Genomic DNA, 27,782 nt, shown 5'->3' with positions numbered 1-27,782 from the left:
TGCTCGGTTTACTCATGTAGGGCTGTGTGTTTATTGTCCTGAATTACAAGCCAATGTGTCCAGAATAGTGCGGTTTCACTTTTGCATTCAGGGGCCGCTCAGTGGGGTCTGTCAGCTGTGCCTGCAGCGTGTGTAAGGGTGACTGCGGCCTCCACATGGGGGCATGTGTCGTTAACAGGCCATTGTAAGAGGTAGGGGGCTCAGTGCCAGCACCACCCAGCCACCAGCAAACACATCCCTTCTGGAGGCCTTAAAAGCCAACACAGAAGAACAGAAGAAGGAAAAACAGGAGGAAGCCCATTCCACCCTTTTGGCTGCCCCCGCAGGAATGGGCGTGTCTCTCCAGGCCGAGCATCCCCTGGCTCTTCCTTGCCCGAGAGAATGAGAGCTGGAGGCACTGCCCTTTCTGGACTGGAAGAACGGAAGATTTCTAGGCTGACCCCTCCTCCCCCTCCCGTCCTGTCCCTGCTCCCCCCCCCTCCCCACCCGCCCTGTGCGTCTGCGGGGGTGCAGGCGGGCTGCCGGAGAGCTTCAGGAGACGTGGGGGGAGGAGGAGGAGTGTCTCCAGAAACACCAGCCCCTCTTGGTGTGCTGTTTGCGCAGGATCTCCTCCTCCCTCTCCCGCTCCTTCTGCGAGCGCAGGTAGCGGTCCTCCTCCTTCAGGAACCACACTGGCGGCCAGCGCTGCTTCTCAAAGTGACGCTGGTTCTCTGTGTGGAGAGAGAGAGAGAGCGAGAGATGGAGACAGACGATGAGAGAAAATAAATTCCATACACTTTGCAAGATCTAGAACACATGATTAACATCAGTGAAAGGTCAGAGCGCAGGGTTGAGAGGTACCTGGAGACATGGCCTTCATTTCCTTGGGAAACTTGCGACACACGCTGTTGTAGTTTGTACAGATGTGGTGCAGACACCAGGCGGCCAGCTGCTTGGCATTATGGAACTGCAGAGAGATGAGAGACATGCCAACAGGGACAATTATAGTGCTTTGAATCCATATGTAAATGTCGAGAGTAGCTGTAGGCAGGCAGAGAAGTCAGCTATAGCTCCCTGGCATATTAAAATCAGCACCACAGTAGAAAACCAGTTCGACTGCAGGAGGGGACTTGCTTGGCCATAAAGGCCGTCCTCCCTGACATGGTAGGGTTTGAACACCCTAAATTCAGAGAGACGGCATCACCCTAACAAGCTCACACACTATGGGCCGCGAATACAGTTTGGGTTTGACTTCCTATTGTCTGTATTATCTGCTCTCTTTTCTTAACTTCCTCAAAATGTTACATCACGTGTGGTGGCAGGCCCTATGACACTCACCTGAGCCATCTCCAGGTACATGAGCACCTGTCCATCAATGTCAGTGCCCCGCACTGCGGCCTGGAGCAGTGCGTCCACTGCGTGCTGCTCTGTGGGGCGATACAGGTGTGTTATTCACAAGAGTTTTATAGGTGCAACAGTTTCTGGGGGACTTATTTCTCTAGGCAGGGCACAGCAGTAAACGATCCTGAATGTACACACACACACTCTCACTCATCCGGTGCACACAGTAACCCCCGTACACATGGGAAGTGATGACGCAAGCTACTGTGAAGCTGAAAGAGCTGGGAGGAAAGGGCAAGTTGTGGGATAAACCGCCTTCATGGCAATAGGACAAAAACAATCTGCAAGACTCAAGTCAGTGTTCAGGTAAAAAATAAACAAAACATGCTAACTTAGGAATGATGAATGTTTTATGTTTTAGTCAGAGATTGAAACAGGTAGTGAGAGATAAGGGGATCTATTACAAGAGAGACTTCCCTGGCTGCCACCCGGCCATGCTGTTGTAATGGAGACAAGTGCTGCTCCAGGCTGTCCGCTGCAAGTGGAGTGTGTGGTGCAGAGAACAGGAGCAGCACAACCCCCTGGAGGGCCGCCTCCCTGCACTGGCAGTACCAGGCAGCACAGGCCCCTAGTGGAGCCGAGCAGTTACTGTGCCATTCTTTCAGCGGGAGCGCAAGGTAGGGTGCAATTTTGTCCTTGATCATTCAGATTTTGGGGTTGGGGTCCTCAACCCCAGTTCCCCTTCAGTGAAAGAATTTGACATGTTCTCACACCCCTCCCCTTTGATTTCCTCCCAGAAGGACCTCCCTCCCACTGACCTGTGAGGGCGACAAGGCGTGGCAGGCACAGCCGATTGGCCAGCACGATGAGGTCAATGGGCTGCAGGGCGAAGGTGGCCGTCAGCAGGCCGCAGTACAGGTACTCCAGGACGGCTCGCATGCAGGCACTACTGGTGTTAGGGATGGAGACCTGCGCCAAGAGAGAGACAGACAGAGGGGAGGGGAGGGGAGAATTGAAACCAAGAGAGAGAGAGAGGAGAGAAAGCAACATGGTAACGTTGGTTTCAATCCCTCTCTGAGGTCTGCCAGAAGCAGTTTCCATTCTGTTTCCACAACACTGTGTGTTGACAGTAAAAATGGCAATGTCACCCTGAGAGAAGATGCATTCTGTGGGAAAGAAAAACAAGTGGAAAACAATTGTACACTGACTGATCCATAGTGTTTTAAACTACTATTGTACTATTATTATACAATTGTATAAGCCCTGTGACATTTCCTATAACCATATAGCAGCTGGCTGTGAGAGTGACAGGCTCAGCTGAAGTGTGGGAGCTGGGAGCTGTAAAACAATGGCAGGCTTCTGTAGAGGTGGCCATATTTGGACGTGGGAGAAGAGGGTCCATATCGCTCATCTGGGTGTCTAGCAGCAAACCAACAATGAGAACCACTTTACAACAAGTTCTGGAAAGCAACAGCATCCACAGCAGCAGCAACGGTCAACTTATAAAGAAGACCTGCTTCCCCCCAGCCTCACTTCCTCTCCTTCAGCCCAACGCCTCAGCTCGGTGTGTGGGATAGTGTTCCATCCTGATCTATAAGGGAACCGATTATTTCCTGAATTGAACACTTGAATGTTTACCCTCAGAGCCTCTACAGAGCCCTATGAACCCTGCTGCCCCCCAGGACTGGATCCATACAATTGGCTATGAAGCTAAGACTGCTGAACATAAAACAAGAAAAACGAGCTTCCCATGCCACTCTCTCAGAACAACAATTTGAGGGCTGGATCTGTTTGTACAGCCGTTTGGTGTGCGTTGGGCACAATTAATGGAGTTTCAGCCCCTACTTATTCTGATGCACTGGAAACATGGGTCAGCGCTGCAGTCTTGAATTCAGCAGACGTGAACTGCCTCCGCCTGGCAGGAAACAGACTGAGCCACAGCAACAGATGCAAACAAATATGAAGTGCAGGAAGAAATGATGTCATCGGGGGAAAATCAGGCGGTGCAGACAGCTCTGTCTCCAGACTCACTATCTCGGTGGAAAGGGCAGTCTCACCCCAAGGGGTCTTTGATCCTCAGCAGATGAAAGATACTAACAGTCAAGCAATGGACGTCTGTACCTCAAAGCCCCGATTCCCACAGAACACTACACACCGAAGCTGGCCGCACCGCCTCCCATGGCACCCTCGGAGCCCTGCTGATGTGGCCGAGGACGCCGAGTCCCTCTCGCGGAAATAATTAATATCAAACTGTATCCAAATCCCTTCACGCTTCCTCGTCACATTGCACTGATTAACGAGAAGCCAACACACAATATTGGCTACTGCTGTGCGAAATGTGCTCTGATGCAAGTTGAACTTTTCCTTCCGTCGAGTAATTACAGACCCGTCCAAGTCAAATGAACTCCCTAATAAAGGTCTCCCCCCGCTATCTGATAACAGGTACAGCCCCCCTGTGGCCTGGCGGTGTGGTGGAACACTCTACAGCAAAGGTCACTCGGCCCTCAGGGACTGGACTCCTGCAGGGCGACCCACAGGAGTCATTCACAGGCCCTTGAGGTGTCCTTACCTTGCCCAAGTTCTTGGTGCCAATTAGCAGAATGTCAAATTCATTATGGCCTATAATTACCTTAGAAAGGTCAGACATGGGGAAACTACAGTGAATGCCATTTCAGGATCAGTCATTACTGGCACGTTCAACCAACCAACGTGAGCTGAATACCTCTACCAGCACGGGGTCTTTAATGACCATCAGTAGACGGTCAAACACTTTAACACACTGTCTGAAGGACTGTGATAAGACGCTGGGTGTATCTTTAATACTTAATGGGACAAATAATCCTTGCCAACCAGGAGGGGGCAGTACATAAGAACTTAAAGTTTACAAACGAGAGGAGGTCATTCAACCCATCTTGCTCGTTTGGTGTCCAGTAATAACTAGGTGATCCAAGGATCCTATCCAGTCTATTTTTGTGTCCCTGGGTGCGTGTGTCCCTGCTGATCTGGAAATGCTCCTCTGGTTTGATGTGGTTGATGCCTTTCATGATTTTGAAGACTTGGATCAAGTCCCCACATAGTCTCCTCTGTTCCAGGGTGAAAAGGTTAAGGTCCCTCAGTCTCTCAGTAGGACATTCCCTTCAGACCTGGAATAAGTCTGGTTGCTCTCCTCTGAACTGCCTCTAGAGCAGCGATATCTTTCTTGAAGTGTGGAGCCCAGAACTGTACACAGTATCCAGATGAGGTCCAACTAGTGCATTGTACAGTCTGAACATCACTGCCCTTGTTCTCAATTCTACACTTTTGACAATATACCCTAACATTGTGTTTGCCTTTTTTATTGCTTCTCCACATTGTTTAGATGGAGAAAGTGAGGAGTCCACATAGACTCCTAGGTCTTTCTCATGTGTTACTTCATCTAGTTCTATTCCTCCCATAGAGTAATTATAGTGGATATTTTTGTTACCTGCATGTAATACCTTGCACTTAACCAAGGTAGATCCACATTGAATTTCATCTGCCAGTTGTCGGCCCACAACTGAATATTATCTAAGTCCCTTTGAATAGCATCTGCTGAGCCACCTATTTTAGTATCATCTGCAAATTTGGCAAGTTTGTCAACTATCCCAGAGTCCAGATCATGAATATAGATTAGAATCATGTGCATCTGTGCATCTGTGCGGGGGGTGGGAAGCTGGGAGTTGAGGTGAAAACTATGAGACCAGTAGCCTGCAAGCTCTGCACCGGGCTTTCGCACACTGCACTCAGGTAGGCCGTGTTGCTATAGCAACAGGAGTAAAGTGATGTCAGAGTAAGTCAAGGCTGAACCATCTCTAGGTGAAGACTGCTGTCTATTTTTAACCCAGCTGCACGCACAACCCAGGTGACTGTACTGTAAACACAGTCACACACTCTGTGTCTGCTTGTCAGATGGCAACAAGTTCCCTTCAGGAATTAAAAATCCTATTAAATCTGCAGCACACACTAGTTAATGAACAGATGTATGCAGAATCTAAATCTAAATACACAGATGTCCACATCAAGAAATTGGAAATTGCAGCTCATCCATTGCTTGGCCATCCTCCGGTCATGAACCCAAACTATGCATTAACTTGTTGCTCCTATAAGTCAAAAGGTAATTTCCCATAGAATTAACCCCACTGACACTTTGCCAGTGTCAGGTTCAATTCCAGAATAAATAAGTGTTGATCCACACTTGGTTTCCTATTAAATTACAACTTCAACCCACACACTTGTGTATTACAATTTTAGTACTTCACGGTGGCCTCTTGCTTCCACATGCTGGGAACTTCAAGCACTGGGCTTGCAGTTTGTGATTTGGAGGGCGAGTCCAGATTTTTATTTAAAGTGTGGCCCAGCTGTGTGAAATCAGAAAGCAGAAGTGAAATCGAGGAAGCTACACTCTCCTATACTCTCTGCCTCCTGACCATGTTGTGCTGCTTTCTCCCCCCTCCCTCAGACGGCCCAGACAATTTAATCAACAAAGTGACAAGTTATGACAGTCTGGTCTGAGGAAGGCTGAACAAACTGCTTCAACTAGTTTTATTTTTTAAGCCTTAAACATAAAAACAAAACAAACAAGCTGTCACAAAGGCAGTGACCTTTGTGTCCACAGGTGGAGGGGGCCATACCATCCAGCACACAACTGTGGCCAAAACTAAACACAACAGCAAGCTATAGAGCACCTTACAGCAAATACTGTAAAGCCAGCAAGCAAACACACACATAAAGGGCTTCTCTAGGCAGGACACCGCTAACAGGATGGCCTGGCTGTGACCTCTCGGTTCCACTTTCCTGTCCACAAAAACTACAAAGATCACACCCGTAAAGGACGTGCGGAGAGATATGGGCAAAGCAGCCGTGTTTGAGGCTGCCAGTTTCACAGGCAGGACATTGTTCATTGCTGTGAGGGCGGTATTCATTAAACATTTACCACCACGCTATATTATACATCTGTTCCTTACTGATTGAAATCAACACGAGGAAGCTATAGTGACACGTCAATCTTTCATAACTGTAATTTTTATTTATTTTCTGTTGCGGTCCCATGTTTGTTTGTTTTGTTTTTGTTTTGTTTTTCTGGGAAAGGGGATCATCATCCCAGAAACAAACTGTCAAAGGAACACCGCTTAAAGACCAGGTACAATAGGTTGTGCGTACAACTGCAAGAAAGTAAATCTCTGAGAATTCAAGTGCAGCAGTCTTTACAAACAACACACAGGAAGCTCAGAAACACAGTGCACACACTGTTGACTATACTACCTGCTCTACTGTGCAGAACTGGAAAAACAATAACACAGACCAGCCAACAACAAGCATCTCGTGCTTGGTCTTAGTTTAAGGAAGGGCAACTCTTTTCTGTGCCATCTGCTATTTTTTTGCTTCCTCTGCAACCTGCTCTTTCGGTGATCTGGCTACTTTGTTTTTGTGAAAGCTGGTAATTTCCCACCTATTTCAGCAAGAACAGAGATGAAGGGGATACCATTTGTTGTAGCACAATAAGTTTTTCTTATATTGGTCCTGCACTAAACAAACATAAAAACAAGAGCGGCAGCACATAAGAAGTCATCCTTGTGTGGATGTGCAACAAACAAAATTACCTTTAATGAGTTTAGCAAAGATGAAAAAAGAGGACAGGCACACGTTAAAAATAGAGATGCTGTCGAAAGTCACGTGCTGCTCTCCCTCACAACCTGAACATGACTCAAATAGGACTTTAAATAGAAGGTCCTAATTTCTCAGTTTTCTTTTCTATCTTCATCCTGTGTGCAGTTTCCTTCATAAATCATAACGCAAAGATATTATGAAGTAGTATGTATCTGTATCTCTTGGGGCAGTGCAGTGGCACTATGGGAGTCTGGTTCAACACAAACCTACCCCAGTTTGGGGAGAGGAAGGACGTGCGGCCAAAACCACCTCACAGTCCAACACACTGCAGCTCACCATCCTCCACTAAACCAACTGTCCTTTACTATTGATCACACAACACAGCAGTTAATAACACCGCAAACAAACATCAAAAACAGAGTTGCTGGGGTCACAGCCAAAGTCCTCTTGGCAACCCTCTGACCAAAATAAATGTTAATAAGTGATAATGCTGCAACAATGCCAAGGCCAGGTCTTTAATGAGAGGAATACAACAATAACAACTTGCACTAAGCAGCATTTCAGCCCAGGACCCCACAGTGCATCAGCCCCGGAGGAACCCGTAACACTGAAGAACAATCCAGTCCAACTCCTGGGCCGCAACACAGCCGCAATGCACATCAGACAACAACTAGATAAGCCTACTCGGCACCATGGGAACAAGTCCAAGGTGAATAGTGGCAGGAGACTGACATTAATGGAAAATAAGATTGGAGGATGAACCTGGGACCAGTGTAAAGTCTGCGTTATACACAGACAGGATGTGGGTCTAAAGATGTCAACTGAAACGAGGAAACAGCAGTATGTATTTTTGTCAGTTCTAGAACCAAGAGGTGATCTCATTAATACAGGAACCCACACACAGATACAACTAGTGACACTTCATATTGTGATTGTCCTGCCTGAAAGTGGACAGACTGCTATTCCCCTTTTAAACCAGTGCAGTCTGCCGAGAAACAGGTTCACGGTGTAAGAATATACAGCACCCCAGCATCCCCTTTCCTCACAGTTTCCAGGCTAGGTGTAGTATTGCTCCTAAGAGCTGTAACTATATACAGAGAGATCCATTTCTCCATAGGTCCAGTTCCCCGGCTGAAGAACTCAAGATGCTCAGCATTAAGGCCAGCAATACTCCCTCTCCTAATTTCTATAACATGAACTTTGAGTTTCCAGTCACCCACAACAAAAGACTGTAGGCAAGAGCACGCTGATCTATATAATGGTTAAACAACCACATGTAAAATATATAGGTCATAGCCTTAGCAACAGGCTCTCATACAATCTCCTAACAGGGCCAACTTGAAAACCATTTGACCTCTTTCCTCTGAAAGTGTGCTGTGGTATCTGGCACCAAGACATTAGCAGCAGATCCTTTAAGTCCTGTAAGTTGCGAGGTGGGGCCTCCATGGATCGGACTTGTATGTCCAGCACATCCCACAGATGCTCGATTGGATTGAGATCTGGGGAATTTGGAGGCCAAGTCAACACCTTGAACTCGTGATTCATCAGACCAGGCCACCTTCTTTCATTGCTCCGTGGTCCAGTTCTGATGCTCACATGCCCATTGTAGGCGCTTTCGGCAGTGGACAGGGGTCAGCATGTGCACCCTGACTGGTCTGCGGCTACGCAGCCCCATACGCAACAAACTGCGATGCACTATGTGTTCTGACACCTTTCTATCAGAACCAGCATGAACTTTTTAACAGAAATTTGAGCTACAGTAGCTTGTCTGTTGGATCGGACCACACGGGCCAGCCTTCGCACACGGGCCGCCCATGACCCTGTCGCCGGTTCACCGCTTTTCCTTCCTTGGACCACTTTTGATAGGTACTGACCACTGCAGACCAGGAACACCCCACAAGAGCTGCAGTTTTGGAGATGCTCTGACCCAGTCGTCTAGCCATCACAATTTGGCCCTTGTCAAAGTCGCTCAGATCCTTACACTTGCCCATTTTTCCTGCTTTTAACACATCAACTTTGAGGACAAAATGTTCACTTGCTGCCTAATATATCCCACCCACTGACAGGTGCCATGATAACGAGATTATCAGTGTTATTCACTTCACCTCTCAGTGGTCATAATGTTATGGCTGATCGGTGTACACTCACCTAAAGGATTATTAGGAACACCATACTAATACTGTGTTTGACCCCCTTTCGCCTTCAGAACTGCCTTAATTCTACGTGGCATTGATTCAACAAGGTGCTGAAAACATTCTTTAGAAATGTTGGCCCATATTGATAGGATAGCATCTTGCAGTTGATGGAGATTTGTGGGATGCACATCCAGAGCACGAAGCTCCCATTCCACCACATCCCAAAGATGCTCTATTGGGTTGAGATCTGGTGACTGTGGGGGCCAGTTTAGTACAGTGAACTCATTGTCATGTTCAAGAAACCAATTTGAAATGATTTGACCTTTGTGACATGGTGCATTATTCTGTTGGAAGTAGCCATCAGAGGATGGGTACATGGTGGTCATAAAGGGATGGACATGGTCAGAAACAATGCTCAGGTAGGCCGTGGCATTTAAACGATGCCCAATTGGCACTAAGGGGCCTAAAGTGTGCCAAGAAAACATCCCCCACACCATTACACCACCACCACCAGCCTGCAGAGTGGTAACAAGGCATGATGGATCCATGTTCTCATTCTGTTTACGCCAAATTCTGACTCTACCATCTGAATGTCTCAACAGAAATCGAGACTCATCAGACCAGGCAACATTTTTCCAGTCTTCAACTGTCCAATTTTGGTGAGCTTGTGCAAATTGTAGCCTCTTTTTCCTATTTGTAGTGGAGATGAGTGGTACCCGGTGGGGTCTTCTGCTGTTGTAGCCCATCCGCCTCAAGGTTGTACGTGTTGTGGCTTCACAAATGCTTTGCTGCATACCTCGGTTGTAACGAGTGGTTATTTCAGTCAAAGTTGCTCTTCTATCAGCTTGAATCAGTCGGCCCATTCTCCTCTGACCTCTAGCATCAACAAGGCATTTTCGCCCACAGGACTGCCACATACTGGATGTTTTTCCCTTTTCACACCATTCTTTGTAAACCCTAGAAATGGTTGTGCGTGAAAATCCCAGTAACTGAGCAGATTGTGAAATACTCAGACCGGCCCGTCTGGCACCAACAACCATGCCACACTCAAAATTGCTTAAATCACCTTTCTTTCCCATTCAGACATTCAGTTTGGAGTTCAGCAGATTGTCTTGACCAGGACCACATCCCTAAATGCATTAAAGCAACTGCCATGTGATTGGTTGATTAGATAATTGCATTAATGAGAAATTGAACAGGTGTTCCTAATAATCCTTTAGGTGAGTGTATATACACACACACACACACACACACACACACACACACACGATCCACCATTTTCTAAAGTGTTCCCCAATGATGTCCCTTGAAGAAACAACAAACATCAGCTTTCTAATGCCACATGAATACCACTCCCTGTGCATTAAATCAGGGGGACGCCAACAACAAGTTAATGAACTGAAGTTATGATGTCGAATGAGGAAAACAAACCAGGCCAAGATGTCAAATGCATTGTTTAAAACCAGAAATGAAAATGAAGCTGAAATGAGCTCAGTGTTTACTTTGGAGTAAGTTGTTTATGGCGTGCATTTTCTCCTGTCAGGGTGCCATGTCCCTGCTTGTGAAGTGTGCTGTATGTGTTCCTTTTCATAACCCCGAGAGCTTAGTCAGGAAGTGTGCAGGATGAACAGCAGGGCTCGCTGCTCCTGCCCAGGCCTGCGCGGTGCTGATACACAAGCCCTCACTTCCTGTCAGCGTTCACAGGACTCCTGTTGTTTTGTTCTTTGGATGCTGTGGTCAACAAGCATCGAAGCGCAATGGGTCACATATTCATGAAGGAGAGTCATGTACTGCTCCTTTAAGGGGTTTCACTGGATTCACTTCAGCAGATCTCCCAGAAGGGATGGGGGGAAAAAACAAGCAGTTTGAGGGATGCTGTGGTGCTCAATTCTAGCCAAGACAGCCTAAGTTGCCGTTATTGTGTCAGCCTGCACTGCCTCTCTAACAACTCTCTGCCCAGCCTAGCCCTAGGCACCCATATCTAATTATTTCCGTCTTCCTCCCACCTCAGGAGTCAAAATTACAACTCACAAAACGCACTCTTGGGACAGCCTCACTGTCATCTCCCATCCCTGCAATGCCCTGTGTTTATTTCCCTATTTAGCCGCTGTTGCTGACAGACGCTGAAGTGCGTCAGTGTGGAACCACCTGAGGAGCGGGCTGGTCCCAAGCCCAGGCCCCTCTACAGCCCCTGCAGTGCTGACAGCACTTTCACTATGAAATGGTCTGGCAGAATTCACTCACAGCCATGTGACGAGCTGTGCAGCAGGACAGGGATGTACTAACAGACTCTTGGTGTGTGCATGCGTGTGTGTCTACAAACCAACTAACAGGTAGCTTCTGCTGCAGTGTGGTGTGTCTGATTTACAAGAAGAGGTTGTGAGATTGAATCATAAATGCATGACAGGCAAGGGCTATATTCCAGGAGTCTGGCATTTGGCTTTTTCCAGCACTCAGACCTCTATAGCCAGGTTTTGATTCCCACACATTGTCTACAGTATAAAATTGCTTTTGTGTGGCCAAGACTTACCTGTGTGACTGTCCTTGCACCCTCTTTCCCTTGTGTTTTTGTACTGAACTGCCTTTCTTTCCTAAAAGTATGACTGGGATTCCAACTCTCCCAAAACCCCACCATCCCACAGCCTTGCCTCACCCACCTCTTCAATGTAACTCTCCATGAAGGACCCGCGGAACATGGCCGCCATCCAATCACAGCTGGAGATCAGCAGGGGCTTGTGGGCGGGGAGGTAGCCGTCGTCCAGTCGGAACACCACATCTAAAACAACCGGGAGGAAAAAACACACATCTCGGCGTGTGTCACAGAGTCGCAGCTACAGAGGAGAAGACGACAGACAGACAGTCGGACAAACAGATAAGACACACACAGACAGACAGACAGGCAGACAGATAAATAAATAGACAGATAGACAGGGCTATAAAATAGGCACAAAAAGAGGGAGAGAGCAAGAAGGGACACACAGTGGACTGCTGGGAGACAAACAGGCAAGCAAAGGCACAGATTGTCCTGCATTGTCTCCTGCTGCTTCCAGAAATCTAAGCAGAGGTATGGAGCTGTGCAGCCACCGGCCATTTTATTAGGACCTGAAGCGAACATTCTGCGAGGGTCAGAGGGGGCTAAGAAGAGTCCGCAGCCCTGGTCTCCATGGCACCCCTGCATGTGCCAGTTTTTGATTCAGCCAAGCTCTTAATCGAATCCATACTTGAACTAAACTTGCTTAATTGGACCGTTTTTTAATTATTGTCATGTTAAACAGCCGGTGCAGTTAAGGATGCAATTAAGTAACTGCGAGCGCATCTGGAGCACGAGCCAGGAAACGGTGGGGGCTTGTCTGAAAGACCCTGCCTTAGAACAGCCAGGTCTTATCCGACCCAAGGCTGAATTCCTTGTCTTGCTCAATTTAAGACCATAAACGACTAACTGAGTAAGCGCTCCCAGTCTGACCAAATCCCAGGAAGCACTCTGACAGTGTCCCGTCTCTCCACCTGACCAGATTGCCACACAACCGATGCCTCATTAATCTTGTGGGCTGTGAGATTACACTGGCTAATTAACATAATTATTTCCCAATAAACGCTTGTGGTAATAACATACAGAATAATAAGACTAATTTCAATAGAGCCACTCGTGCACATTTTGAAGTGCTCTAGAACACTAAATGACTATAATGAACAATTGAAAGAGGGAAAAATCCCCAGATTAAAAATACTCTCGGAGGGAAATTCACTTGCAGAAGCTGAAAAACTTATTTTCTTGTACAAACATCTCCAATTACTGGATGATAATAGTCAACTGGGGCCAGACTGACACAGTGATCGCAGACAGATCAAATATGGATGGATGGACAGACCGGAGACCCATGGGGGAGAGACGTGAGGGATGACAGAGGAGTGAATAGACAAACTGAACAGTAAGGAGAGAGGGAGGAGCAAACCGACAGAACAAATAGAGAGATGGCGTTGTGGAGAGGTGAAAAAGCAGACACACAGACAAAAAGATTTGAGATGAGTAAGATAGACAGTATAGGTAGATGTCTGGACAGTACGTAGGAATGGTTGTATAGAGACAGCTGGTGGGATGGACAGGGGGGCAGGGGGGCAGCCCCAGGCCCGTACCAGCGAAGGTGCCCTTGCTCAGGCACTCCTTGATGCGGTTGGCACGGCGCACATGGAAGGCCTTGGTGATCTCCTGGTTCATGAAGCTCTCGCGGTTCAGCACATTGGCCACCATCATGCGCAGGTCGAACACCTCGAGCAGCTCCGCGATGGTGGCCACCTGCATCAGGTCTCCCCGTGCCTCGTCTAAGCTGCCCGTGTACAGGTACTGCATGACCGCCTGCAGGGGGAGAGCAACGGTCAAATTTCCACTTCCCCATCTCAACCCTCTCACACAGACACCCCTCCCTCATCACTGCAATCCTCTGATCCCCCCCCAACAGCATGCATCAAGATCATCCCTACCTGGAAGGGTCCTTTTTGAATCAAGCCATCCATGGACACAACAGTCATAAGCCTGGGCCGCCCCGTTACAGGGTCCTCGATGTGCTCTAAACAGACGCTCTGGAACCCGCGCCCCCAGCTGGAGAGGGCTCGGCCTCCCCCCAGCAGTCCCCCCACACACTGGCTCCGCGCAGGAAGAGAGTTGTCACTCTGTGAGGTCCTCAGAGAGCCCTGCTGGAGCAGGAGGGGCCGTCTGGCTCCCCGCGCACCCCCGCTGCCGTCCCCGTCCTTATCGATATCCAGGCTCTTGGTGCGTCCGGCCTGTTCTTTGGCCCCTCTGCGATTCTGCTCTTCCTCCTCTCCCCCAGATCCGGATCCATCCTCCTCCTCCCTGCTCCACTCGCCCTCCCTCTCCTCACCCCAGCCCCCGCATGCTCCCCCGAGGTCCAATGTGAAGAGGTCATAGAACTTGGAGCAGGAGGTGGCCAAGTAGACCTTGTGGGCGAAGACGCGGGTGGTGCCACCCTGCAGGAGGAAGAGCACATCTGCACAGAGGGGCAGTGCAAAGAGGGAGGCGGGGCCCTCACCGTCGCTGGGAGGAGGGTCGGGGATGCCCACTACGGGCCGTGGCGGGCGGGGGGGCAGGAAGGGTGCCTGCAGGAGCGGCCGCTGCACCTTCTTCAGGTGGGACTTCCAGAACTGCAGGTGGCGGCGGGAGATGAGGGCAGCTCGGATGGCGTTGTCAAAGACATCCTTCACGCCGAACTGAGCCACCACACTGGTCTCGTAGTACGGCACGCCCAGCTCCTTGGCCACCTCGTGTCCCCGCTCAGGGGGCAGGATATCTGTGGGCTTGATGGGCCTGGCGAGAGTGAGAAGAGAGAAGGTTAATGGTGGAAAGAGGGCACCAAGAGGGGAGAGAGTGGTAGGGGCATAAGAGGGAACAGGGAACAGGGAGGGCAAAGGGGGAGGTTACAGACATTTGGAGCCGTTATTCAGTATCAGCATACTTCAAAACATTTAAACTTGTCCATTTTATATTACCTTTTATCTTTGCATAATTCAAATTCATAGGGTTGGTCAGTGTTTGTGTGTGTAAGATTGGTATGTCACTAAGTGCTAAAGACGCTGCTCTGTTGGTCAGTGTGTATGACGTGTATCGGTGTGCACGTAGGCCAACGTACTTGGCGAGGGGGCGGCGGGCGCGGTTGACGGCCTCCAGGTCAGCGTAGCGCAGGTCCAGCTGGCAGCCCACAAGGATGATGGGAGTGCGGGGACAGAAGTGCTTGATTTCTGGGAACCACATGGTCTTCACATGGCGGAGAGAGTTGGGGTTGGCCAGAGAGAAGCACAGCACCACCACATCAGACCTGCCACAGAGATCGGGCGAGACAGAGACGTCATGAGTATCTTCAGGAACGAACACACTGCTTTCTGAATTATTTACAGCTAAGCTCTAGAATATGACAAAACTGGAATGTGAGGCAATGCAGACAAGAAATTAAATTCTATTTGTGGTTTATTTTTGTTATTTCTTCTAGATGACCATTGGATACTAAACTTATGCAGCTACAGGAAATCAAGACGACCCACACTAGAAATGTATACAATTCTAATCCGCTGAAAGCACACTAATGTATGTGATTATTGTCTGGATGCTTGCAGGACTTAAGGAGTATGAGATCAGTTTCTTAGGCTGCTGTGAAGGCCTGGCTTGGCGTTCCTGATGACAAGAAACAATGTGAAATGAAGACCCACTGTAAGGTAACAAGCAGGCAAAATAACAGACAGGCCACGGAGAAGCTAATAATAGCACAGCACACACACACCCCCCCACACACATACCCACACATAGCTACAGCCACAGCTCAGAGCAGGGAGCGCTGCCAGTAGCCAGTTTGTTGACTGTCCTTAAACACAGATTCTCCTAATGAGTTACAATGCCTCACACAGACACACATACTGTAAACACACACATACACATACATAGACACTTAGTAAGCTGCAAAGGATCATGGTCACCCTCCTGCAACAGTGGCCTGAGTACAGAACAAGGAACCAGAGAACAACAGCAGACCACACTGAACACTCCTTTGTGAAACCTGTGTTTTCAGTTTTAACACAACCTCCAAACACTGGCCTGTATTCACACTACACAAGGGTGATTATTACAGACTTTTTTCACACATCTCCTATATCACTCAGAGATTCAGTCCAGCCTGGGTGTGAAGCTGTGACAGCACTGAATACCAACAGGGTTTAAAATAAAGACATACATACAAGCTGATATTAATTATTAATACTGTGATAAACATATACAGTCTAGTGATACAAATTGCAGATCATGTGATTTTCTATCATAACATCAAACTGCAAAGGTCAGGTTTAAAATCTTATGTAACCTCATAAATATATATACATTTTTCTTTTATATATAATGTGGAGCAAAGGCTTGAGATATGCATCCCTGCCTGGTGATTTTCACTTGCATTAAGTTCTTGGAAAGAGCTTAAGGGAACAACATGTATCTATCCTCTCCCACTGTTTCAAAAGGTACTTCAGGTTACCTCCATAGTGCATAGTTTACTACCAGGAACCCACAGAGACCCAGTGACATATAATGCACAGCAGCACTGGGCAGCTTGTTACACACACCCACGACCCTTTGTGCAAAGCAGGGCCTCCTGTTGTGGGTTCTCAAATGAGTCATCCCATTAACACCCTAGAAGCTGTGCCTGTGGTGTTGTCTGGATGGGATGTCTGTCAAACCATTTTGAAAAACTCCACGTCAAAAAGTCTCACTGGTCGTAGGGCTGGTTCCATCCTGTCTGACAGTTTTTTACTTGGCACCACCCTCTTATCTTCCAACAAGAAATACAGAACAGAAGTGACATGCAGTTACACAAACTCTTATCAGCTTGGCCTGATAATAAGCAGGGGAGAAAGAATCACTTGGGTATCTGTAAATGACTCAGAACTACACCACTAATCTAGAGAATACACAAAAGTGCATGAACAAAATTACTGACATTAACATTTGTTTGGGAGCAGGGGGGGGGCAGGGGGTTAGCCAAGAGACCTTTAACTGACAAGCATTACAACAATGCACCACACTAATTTAGAGCCCGTGGCCTCTTTCCAGCAGTCAGCATTGGCAGTCTTTCCAGAGTGTTCTGGAGACTGAAGCAGACGGAATTGGGCAGAATGCAAGTACTATCCTGCACAGAAATCCGGGAAGCCATATTTGCAGATCCTCCGCGGTGCCAATTTAAAGACTAATCAAATTACAAACTGACTCAACACGAGTGATCTGATGTTGATTTTGTCTCCGTTTTGGATGCAGTTTTATGCAAATCAGAATCCCCTCATAATTGCTTAATAGTTTCAACCTGATTTGCACAGGCTGTGAAAACTTTTCACACAGGCTGCCACCTCAGCCCCATCTTCACACAGCGAGAGAGAAACTGACAGGATGGTGCAGACGATGTAGACTGATCCATACAGCCGTTGCTTCCACTTGCCGGGATGCTTGATCATGTTATGCCTGAGCAATTAATACAATAATTCTGAAGAGTAGCACAAATTTGGAGCCCAGACTCTCTCTGTGCGTCTGTCTGACTTGCACTGGCAACACTCCCTGTATTAATACGCACGCCCTGCCTCATCACGTCTCGGTTATATGGCATGCTGGAGAAAGGCCGCACTGCACTTTCATCCTAACTTATCAAATTACACGGGAGGCCATAGTGTGTATTATCAGTGTGTTCTGGTAGCGAGAGCACAGCAAAACAGCATGATAAAAACACAAATTGAACCTTCTACTGCTTATAAATAAAACTAACTTGTTGTGCATCAGAATTAACTTGGGACGGCATATAAATTGAAAAACATTAAATGATTCTTGTGGGGCATGCGGTCCACGGTGTGCATCTTCCTCACCTGCCGTAAGCGAAGCGTCGGTCTTTGTGGTGATCCCCGAAGGTGTCCCACAGCCGCAGGGACACGCTGACCTCATCCACAACATCTCGAGATCTCTCCAGGACCTGCGGGCGCACAGAGAAGGTCTGAGGCGGACGCACTGACAGGCACTGAGACACTGTCGCACAGATACACCGATTCGGTCAGGGTTTTGTTTGGTTTTGTTTTTCACTCAAGTCTCCAGCCAACTTGTCAACCAACCTGACATGGTTTAAAAGCACAGCCTTGTCTGAGCTTCTTGGCAGTAGGATAGATCTTTCTCTGCCAAGAAAACAACCGGGGAAAGAAATGGAATCTACACTCTCTCCTGTTTCAGCAACGGAGCATTTAAAAAAGTACAAAAAAAGCATCTTTTGTTTTAGTTTTAAAGTGTGAACTTTTGAGCGGTATTATAAAACAGTCATAATCAAACACAGGTGGTAGAGAGTCAATATGTGCACGGCAAATACATGTAGACTTGTTTAATAAAAGACGTCAGAAAGACATCATTAAATTATTATTGGAATGGAAAGTTTGGAGGAAAAACTGCTGTTTAAAATCCCTTCCTGGTTAGAAAACAGGAAATAAATTAAAAATGTATATCTACTGACCTAAACAACCACCTAAATCAACACATTTTGAACTTATAAAAATAGTTTCCTATTTCTATCTATTATCATAATAACTATTACTTGAAAATAGTTTTAGTCCTAAAACTAGCTATTATTGTAATTAATCAAACTCGATCCCACAAACATGCAGACCTACCTCACTAAGAAAGCAAAGGCAGGTGGACATGAAAATACATTGATGCCACGTTTATTTATTTAAATACCATGATTTGTAATTTCTAATGCTTTTATACGACTTAAATCTGTACAACCTTCTCACAGAATACAAACATATCTTGAGAAATGAAGTGTGTACATTGGAGATTGACGTGTTCCACAGAAAACTAAAAATTCATTATTTTAGCAGCTGCTCTAAAGGTCAGTGTCACTCCTGCAGATTGGGTGGTGAAATACAGCACTTCTCCAACACCTGTTTGAGTAGGTCTGTGTGTGTTGACCATTTTCACAGCAGTTACACACAGTTCCCTTCCAGCTTGAGGGAAAATATTGTAATATTGCCAAGAATAACCGAATGCTTTGTGCACCGTCTGAGAAGTCCCTTTCAGCTGAGGAGATTGTTGCTTTATCACCCAGAGGAAACGTGCAGTCAGCAGCCTAACACAGGTGTGTACAGTAGCTTTTCCATCTCAAATCAAGATTCCTCTTTCCTGTTAATGTGGAAACCAAGAATATTTCTGCCCAGGCATCTTCAGGATTAGGCTATACAAAATCAGGCCTGGACTTCACAAATTTACATGGCCAAGAAAAAACACTCAGCTAGTGGCTATTGGCAGCCAAATGCAGTAGTTATTAAACAAAATAGACAGCAAAAGTGCAGAAATTGCAGAAATTTGGGATCTCTCAAGTCTCAAACTTTAGTAGGATAATAGTGGAAACAATTACAGAGAGATACAGGTGAACACACATGGGCACGCTGTGTGTTTATCTGTGTGTCTGCACTCACCTCCTGGCACACGCGGTACTGGTCGATGGCCCAGACAGTTGGCACATGTGTGGCGAGTAGCTGGTACTGCGTGAGGGTGGCGTTGCAGGCGCGGGCGCAGATCAGTCGAGTCTTGCCCACTGCGTTGTCTCCCACCACCACGCACTTTATTGTCTCAACATTGGGCCGCTCATAGTCTGTGTCTATATCCATGGAGAGGGCCTGGAGAGAAGAGAGAGAGAAGGAGAGTGGCGGGTGAATACTGGTGACTGATGATCACATGCACACAGATAAACATCAACCCATAAATCTAAACATACAGAAAATCAAACAGACTGACAGCTCTGCTAGCACTTCCAATAATAAATAAATAAAATAATAATAATACAATAAATAAATAAATAATAATAAAAAAAAAACATATATAGAACTATAAAAATGGACGTGCCATTAACAAGGTTCCTCATTTTCCATGTTAAAAAAGTTTTTCTGTGATTAAAATAGAACTTTAAAATAATGTATTCCTAACCAGAATACACACAAACTGTGCTGTGTATACAAATGGACTACACCTGTTTTGCTTCCTAATAAGATTATATAACTCAGTGTCACATGAGCCTTTCAGGATGATTATATTATATATATATATATATATATACACACATATACATACACACATACACATAAATAAGTAAATAGAGGCAGCTTAAATTTAGGTTTTTCATCTTATAAACAAAGGAAATTATTTTCCCTTGGTAACAAATGTGGTAAATATAGAATGTCATATAAAAAGTGCTTTCTGACTCTGGCCTGGTCCCAGCAGCTGTTTCTGGCCTCCAGTGTTAGGAGGTGGACAGCAGGATCTACACTCCCTGACACCTCCCTTAGCAATCCCTGGATGCCACGGTTCCCAGACATGAAATACACTCCTCAGGTGACTGTTGCCTGCATGTCACATGGCCTGCTTTCAGAAATAGACAGCTAAAAGGCTAATTGTGTTTGAATGGAGACTGAGCATAGCAGAAGGGATTTAATGCTGGCTTTTAACCTTGTCCTTTATTCCCGGTGGACATCCGCCAGAGGCTCGAAGTATGATCACGAGGAAGATAACAGAAATAGCAGTAAATGCCTTTTTTTGCCAACCTATTGGCACCTGTGTTTGTCAGCCTCAGAAACTGCAAGTCAGTCTATAATTTTAATGGTAGGTGTATTTTAACAGTGAGAGACAGAATAACAACATAAAAATCCAGAAAAACGCATTTCAAAAAAGTTATAAATTAATTTGCATGTTAATGAGGGAAATAAGTATTTGATCCACTATCAATCAGCAAGATTTCTGGCTCCCAGGTGTCTTTTATACAGGTAACGAGCTGAGATTAAGAGCACTCTCTTAAAGGGAGTGCTCCTAATCTCAGCTCGTTACCTGTATAAAAGACACCTGTCCACAGAAGGAATCAATCAATCAGATTCCAAACTCTCCACCATGGCCAAGACCAAAGAGCTGTCCAGGGATGTCAGGGACAAGATTGTAGACCTACACAAGGCTGGAATGGGCTACAAGACCATCGCCAAGCAGCTTGGTGAGAAGGTGACAATGATTATTCGCAAATGGAAGAAACACAAAATAACTGTCAAGTCTCCCTCGGTCTGGGGCTCCATGCAAGATCTCACCTCGTGGAGTTTCAATGATCATGAGAACGGTAAGGAATCAGCCCAGAACTACATGGGAGGATCTTGTTAATGATCTCAAGGCAGCTGGGACCATAGTCACCAAGAAAACAATTGGTAACACACTACGCCGTGAAGGACTGAAATCCTGCAGCGCCCACAAGGTCCCCCTGCTCAAGAAAGCACATGTACAGGCCCGTCTGAAGTTTGCCAATGAACATCTGAATGATTTAGAGGAGAACTGGGTGAAAGTGTGGTGGTCAGATGAGACCAAAAAAATCGAGCTCTTTGGCATCAACTCAACTCGCTGTGTTTGGAGGAGGAGGAATGACCCCAAGAACACCATCCCCACCTTCAAATATGGAGGTGGAAACATTATGTTTTGGGGGTGTTTTTCTGCTAAGGGGAAAGGACAACTGCACCGCATCAAAGGGACGATGGACGGGGCCATGTACCGTCAAATCTTGGGTGAGAACCTCCTTCCCTCAGCCAGGGCATTGAAAATGGGTCGTGGATGGGTATTCCAGCATGACAATGACCCAAAACACACAGCCAAGGCAACAAAGGAGTGGCTCAAGAAGAAGCACATTAAGGTCCTGGAGTGGCCTAGCCAGTCTCCAGACCTTAATCCCATAGAAAATCTGTGGAGGGAGCTGAAGGTTCGAGTTGCCAAACGTCAGCCTCGAAACCTTAATGACTTGGAGAGGATCTGCAAAGAGGAGTGGGACAAAATCCCTCCTGAGCAAACCTGGTGGCCAACTACAAGAAACGTCTGACCTCTGTGATTGCCAACAAGGGTTTTGCCACCAAGTACTAAGTCGAAGGGGTCAAATACTTATTTCCCTCATTAACATGCAAATCAATTTATAACTTTTTTGAAATGCGTTTTTCTGGATTTTTCTGTTGTTATTCTGTCTCTCACTGTTAAAATACACCTACCATTAAAATTATAGACTGATCATTTCTTTGTCAGTGGGCAAACGTACAAAATCAGCAGGGGATCAAATACTTTTTTCCCTCACCGTAGAAGCAAGGTGTAAAAAAGTAATAATGCCACTTCGGAGTTATGTTGTTATTTCAGTTTCGGGGGAGTCGTTTCAACCTGGTAGAGTTGTGAAATGCAATGCCTTTTATTTTGCCACGTTGAAGTGGCCTCCTACACCACAGACCGTCCTGTAAACTTGAGGCGAGTGTACAATTCTGACATCATTGCTTTGAGCCCGGGCACTGTAGGAAGCGGTCTACAACAGAGCCCTTAATGCCATACCTGTTCTGTGACACAATACTTGGGCCAACAACAAAAACTGCTCTGATGTGGAGACAAAGGAAAAGAGCAGCATGAGTCACTGGCAATCTCCTACTCCTAACCCGCAGGACTCCTCCGCGCTCCAGCCCGTCTGACCAGAGCTCGGCCCACACAAGCCCAGGGACCGCATTTCGGTGGGAGCTAAGACAGTGAGTGCATTGTGCTACAGCTGCCACCTCATGGGAAGTGTCCTGAATTCTCAGAATATCGTCTTCAGTGCGCCTTTCAAACATCAGCCACTTGATAATCGGGACAGCTGGGTACAACGCATGCACTGACAGCTCAGTGTATAAACAGATCCACACACTGAATAGTATAATAAATTACCAGGAGTGGGAAAGATGCCAACGTGTGGACATCTTGGTTGGACTTTGCCAATCCTCAGTGCTCCCAGTGCAAGGAAAAGGCACAAGAGCTCAGTTGATTTTTGCACGGCAGCTGTAGTTGATCAAAGATTAATATGCTACACTATTTTTTTTTTATTCACTTACACTAATCAAACTTCCATCATAATGATACCCTTCACCAAACCAGTACAGTCTAAGATTACTTCCTGTTTAATTGTGTCAGAATGTGAGCTATTCATTCAATTTTCCACTGTAATATCTGGGGAACAGCACACGAGTAACTGAATATCACTTGTCGCAGCCACCCCACCCTGCTAGACAACCAATATTAAGACCGGCTTCTCAGAAATTGCAGGTACACAAAGCCCTCACTGGTGAAAGGGAAATGATAAACATCAGATTATCCCTCCAAGAGTCAACACCTTATCTTGGAATACGTGTGCTGCCTGGAAAGGAAACACAAATAGGCTGTGTCTCTTACCACCTGGTCTGTAATCACCTGCCCTGTAACCTGAGGAGAGGTCTCCTGCTTTAAATAGATTACAATGCATGTCTATACACCAGAGTAGCACTTGTCAAATACAGGTTGACTATAGAGTTCACTCAGGCATTCCTCTGCTAGTATTGCGGAATTAAACCCACAGAAACAAAGAGTCACGCAGAACAGTTACGGGTCCGGTGTGCTGGGTTGCAGACCCTGTATTTTCAGACAGCCAGGACTCATGTGGGCTGGTGTATGCCATTGGGTGCAAAACCCGTGAACAAAACATTGTTTGCAAACACACATGGTCAGGTTACAGAGATCCGCAGCCTATACACAAGGTCTGTTTGCACAATCAAGTCCATCCAGTTCAATCTCACACTTGGTGTCAATTTCAGGGAGAAACAAATGATACTGGTTTCTGTATAAAAAAAGAAAAAGGTAAAATGGTATTCCTACACTAACTAAACTTCAGTTTGTCTTTTTTTTAAAATGCATGGTGTGCTTTGTAAAAGTCTTAAAGGTGTTTCCAATGAAAGAAATGTTGTGCTGCAATCTTTGTATAGTTGCCTTCAATTATACATATAAAACTGTACCGGAGCAGATCATGTCAAGTAGGCAGGCAGTAGGCAGAAAGAATTGTGGGAAGCCCGCGGGGAAGACTGGATGTGATATGTGCTCGCAGTGACCTCGGTGGAGAGTGAAAAGAGGGCTCAGCCAGGTGTCAAAGCAGAATAAACTGCAGAACATGTAATGAGCTTAGCAAGGCTTGCTCTGGGTGAGGGACGTGTGATGTAAGAGCAACACTGTGTGACCACAGGCTCATTATAGACCCCAGGGGTCGGTGTTCATGCTCCCTGCTCACACCTCTCCTCTGTGGGAGAATTGCACGTGTGTTTGAGTGGAACAGAGTGCAGGAGGAAAGGTCATCCGTAGGTCTCCGCACTGAAATGCACTTGTCTTGGCTCCCATCCTAAACACACGCACGCGCAATCTTTCTCCCTGACAACCCCGGCCCTGCTCCAGTGTAGGCGCCTGGTCACCACATAGCCCACCCCCCAACAACATTCCATCTCCTTGAGTGGAGTCTTCACTTCCCGCTGCAGAGAGATCTCTCGCCCTCCCTTGCATGTACAACACAGAGAGAGAGACAGATTTCCCATCAGCTCTCCTCCTCCTCCGTCTCCCCTTCCTCCCCCTCCATTATATAACAGCCTCAGCAGCAGAGCACACAACATAACAAAGATCCCTCTCCCGACAGCCAGATGTGGAAGCAGCAACATTCCCCACGACTCCATGCATCTGCACAGCTGGCCCCCTGGTACCCACTCATTGCCCCTGACCCCCTGCAATGCTCCAAGCCAACCGAGACAGAGCGCCTAAACAGATGCGCACACACGACAGGGCACGGGATTTCAGTCTGTGTGTCTCCGTGTCTGTGTGGATGTGGATGGGAATCTGGAAAAGCAGCTGCAGCCACAGGCAAGGTAAGGCACGCACAGACTAATTATGTAACAGACTCCAGACTGGCAGAAAGCAGGTCTGGTAGAGCAGTGGTGAAGAATAAAGAGCCGAAGAGCATCCTGCAGTCTTTGTACATAACCAATGGGCCCGGCGCTCCTCTCTTCCACCCTTCTTACTGTCTTAATCAAATTACAGAGCCCTGCTGTGGCCAAACAGTCCCAACATAAACATACTGCACCCGCCACAGATGGACTACCAAGCACAAGATGGAGCAAAAACACAAACACAAAGAGACAATATTGGGCCGAGGGTGAAATGTCCTCTCTTTGTGTTCATTTAAATACAGTATATTCTTATCAATGTATCCATCTTAAGCACCAGCATTGTGGAGCAGTCTCTAGTTTTCCTTTTTTTCTGTGCAAGGCCAGGCTGAGACTGTGCTCAACTGCACTGTTGCTGTGGGCTGGCTTTTGGGAGGAAGACAGGATCCAAAGCTTAATTTGTTGCGTGTTGGTTTGTTTTCAGTTTCCTGTGTAAAGCAGGTGCAGCAAGCAGAGCCCAGCCTAGTCACTGTGGTGTAAGTCAGTAACGCTGCAGTTTCCATGACTCAATCAGTGGAAACTGTGATGTACTCCTCATCTGGAGAGCTGGCATGGAAACAAGGATGTCTCCCATTGCAGAGCTGCTCATTTTCTCCCGGTGCAGGTGCAGGAGTTCCCAGGGTACAACACTTCTTAGGCTGGGTTGCATTATTAATATTCTTATTCAAATAAAGGATTATCTTGCATACTAGACTGGAGTTCAGATCTAAATCTCTCTCAACAATAGGATACAGAATTGTTCATAAAACGGTACACGAGCGCAACAGTGATGCCATACAAGCGCCAGGAAAGACGACCCTGGAGTTCTGGGTCTTCTGAACAAGACGGTTGGATGAGAATATGACTAGAATAATTAAAACACTTTGACCATCTCCATGTAAGTGAGAGAAGTATAGATAGGCTGTATTAACATAGCAAACATGTATACAAAAAAAGTGTAATTTCTAATTAAAACAAAGTAAGAATGGACCTGCTTGTAACTGGTAACTATCGTGCATTGGGTTTCAGGAGTTGCAGTCTCCTCTTCTACAAAATGCACAGATGGAGCACAAAAAAGTATTTACTGATTTTCTTGTACTACCTCAATGCAAAAAATAAACCATTTTGAAATACAAGCATCTGCAGTTGGCGTTTTTACAATATTGTTACTCTGTAGGAAATGTTTTTATTCATTTCTTTTTTTAAGCATACTAATAACCATGTATGCAGCTGAAATGTTTTTTAAGGTGTAGGCTATATTGAAACATCTTAACTATCCCAACATGTTTGACTTAAAGTCACAGTTTGTTTTCCTGTTAAGATGTGGATCCTACAAATTATGTGATAGCGAGGCACCATAATCATCTCCTGCAGTATTAATTTTGAAACTCCAAAACACAAGTTGTGATAAGGTGATGCAAGGACATGGTTGTTTTAGGATTGATACGATTTACATTAGTAGACATAATAATTCAAACTTATTACATTCAACATACAAATCAGCTCCCCCTTCCCTCCTAGTCCCATGACGCACTTAACAAGTGTCAAAAGTCAGCAAAATGAAAACAATTCATTTTAAAGTGTGAGTGAACAGCTAGGTTCATTTCTGCTGTTCTCAGACTCAAACACTGAAAAGGATCAAGCCTTCTTAAATACACAAGAGCTTGTAAAAACAGAAATAGCCCAGGCTGCTGTTTGACAGTAGTGTTACAGGTTTCCCTGCACTGGGGCTGAGACCTCTCACAGCAGACTGCCTGGCTTTCAGTGGCAGCGTGTGTGAATCAAGCAGCCAGCAGCCATTCAGCCCAGACGGGGAGGGGAGTCAGAGCCGAGCCATGACTCACTCTGTTGCTCCTCTCCAGACAGGGAAACCCACACACCCTGCCATGCGGAGGTGGGCAGCCCTGAGACAGAGATATGCCAGGCAAGGCACGTAGCTCACCACCCAGATGTCAAGATCCCAAACGTTTTATGGTGCCTTTAGCCCCAATCTCGTTTCCTACCCATCCCTGACTGCTGGAGAGCCACATCTGGTCCCCCCTCTCAGACAGGGGCCAGTCACAATAAACCAAACAGATAATAGTTAATTGTCAGCATAAATCAAACCAACGGCTGAAACACAGACCACGGTTTCTGTTGTGCATGCGTGGCTGTGCCTTCTTCTAGCTATGGCTGTCCTCTTGAGTACAAATACACATCTGACTATGTAGTTTAACCAAAAAAATGAATGTACAGATGACTCAGACCATCAGAAATGCCGCCCACCCTGAGGCAGCTAGGCCGGGTCAGAACACTGTATGCGGGGCCTGGATGGCTTGCAGCACACCAAACTAATGTAATACCCGAAATGCCATCACACACAAATATAATGGTTTCTACTTCTCTATCCTTTAGCGTTACATAATACATACAAGAAACATCCCCCCTGGGCGCAGGAAAAGAAACTAGACTGTAACTAACGCTTGATCTACTGTTTGCCTTCACAGTGGTAGGCTGCAACACTCAATCTGTAAGGGAGCTCTTAAGGCAGAGAGGATGGCAATTTAAAAACACAGTGAGAAACAGCTTTAGTCAGGCAAGCAGAAGACTGGAAAAACACACTGCCATTGCCAAGCTGTAGGCCAGTGTGGTTAAGAGTCTGCCGAGCAAGGAACTAATAGTCAAGGGGTGTAACTCACTGGGTGGCTAAAGCACACCTCCGCACACCTTCTCTCAGGTCCCTCACTGACCACGACTGAAGTCGTTTCTGATTTGGGTGCTAGCAGGAACACTGGACAGACACGAAAAGCAGAAACTGGGTGACACTAATCTACCGCGATGCAGAGTAGCATGAATTGCAATCTAGCCCTATGGTCTCTGCTTACATGTTCCTTTCTGCAAAAAAAGAGAGCATAGTAGTCGTACACTACCAATCGTCCAGTGCAATACAGAACCAACTGCAGTGCAGATGATGTGAAATCATCAATCAGGAAACAGAAAATATTACAGTAAGAGATACAGGCTGGGGTTGTGGTGAGTTGGGGCTGGTCTGGCCTGCCTGGTCCACTCACTTGTCATCTCATTGCCTGAGCTGTAGTATTCCTTACTACACATCCTCTCGTATCCGCAGAAAATTGCTTAACAATACAGCGGCTACTTAAATACACTCTTCAGTCCTTCCTGGATAAATATTTGTATATACTTCACAAACATTTGGCCATACAGAAAAGATGTTTATGCAGTCTGGCGTCTCGGGCACACCTCCAAGCGCCTGATCCTCGCAGCCCTACCAGCAGAGCAACAAACCCAATATGCAAATAAGCTGAAATAAGCAAATAAGTCAATCTAACGGTGCAAATGGAAGATCTACACCCAGAATGCAATGCAGTTTCTTGGCAGACTCAAATG

The 27,782-nt window shown here is 46.4% G+C and overlaps 1 protein-coding gene across 2 annotated transcripts in view; it reads right to left on the bottom strand.

The window, feature by feature from the left end:
• Nucleotides 1-463: 463 nt before the first annotated feature.
• Nucleotides 464-27,782, bottom strand: part of rhobtb4 (Rho related BTB domain containing 4) — a 48,449-nt gene continuing 21,130 nt past the window's right edge. For both annotated transcript variants that reach the window (XM_066711934.1, XM_066711935.1), the window contains exons 2-11: nucleotides 19,071-19,271; nucleotides 17,478-17,581; nucleotides 14,723-14,908; nucleotides 13,560-14,400; nucleotides 13,215-13,434; nucleotides 11,738-11,856; nucleotides 2,139-2,289; nucleotides 1,318-1,406; nucleotides 841-946; nucleotides 464-710 (exon numbers count right to left, since the gene is read on the bottom strand). In XM_066711934.1, the coding sequence (XP_066568031.1) occupies nucleotides 532-710; nucleotides 841-946; nucleotides 1,318-1,406; nucleotides 2,139-2,289; nucleotides 11,738-11,856; nucleotides 13,215-13,434; nucleotides 13,560-14,400; nucleotides 14,723-14,908; nucleotides 17,478-17,581; nucleotides 19,071-19,262 (2,187 nt within the window). In that variant the 5' untranslated portion in view covers nucleotides 19,263-19,271 and the 3' untranslated portion in view covers nucleotides 464-531. The remainder of the gene's footprint in view (nucleotides 711-840; nucleotides 947-1,317; nucleotides 1,407-2,138; nucleotides 2,290-11,737; nucleotides 11,857-13,214; nucleotides 13,435-13,559; nucleotides 14,401-14,722; nucleotides 14,909-17,477; nucleotides 17,582-19,070; nucleotides 19,272-27,782) is intronic.

Source organism: Amia ocellicauda, chromosome 8, assembly GCF_036373705.1.
Source record: "Amia ocellicauda isolate fAmiCal2 chromosome 8, fAmiCal2.hap1, whole genome shotgun sequence".
NCBI classification, from domain to species: domain Eukaryota; kingdom Metazoa; phylum Chordata; class Actinopteri; order Amiiformes; family Amiidae; genus Amia; species Amia ocellicauda.
Note: the sequence above shows the minus strand (reverse complement) of the source record. Positions and strands in the feature narration are given on the sequence as shown.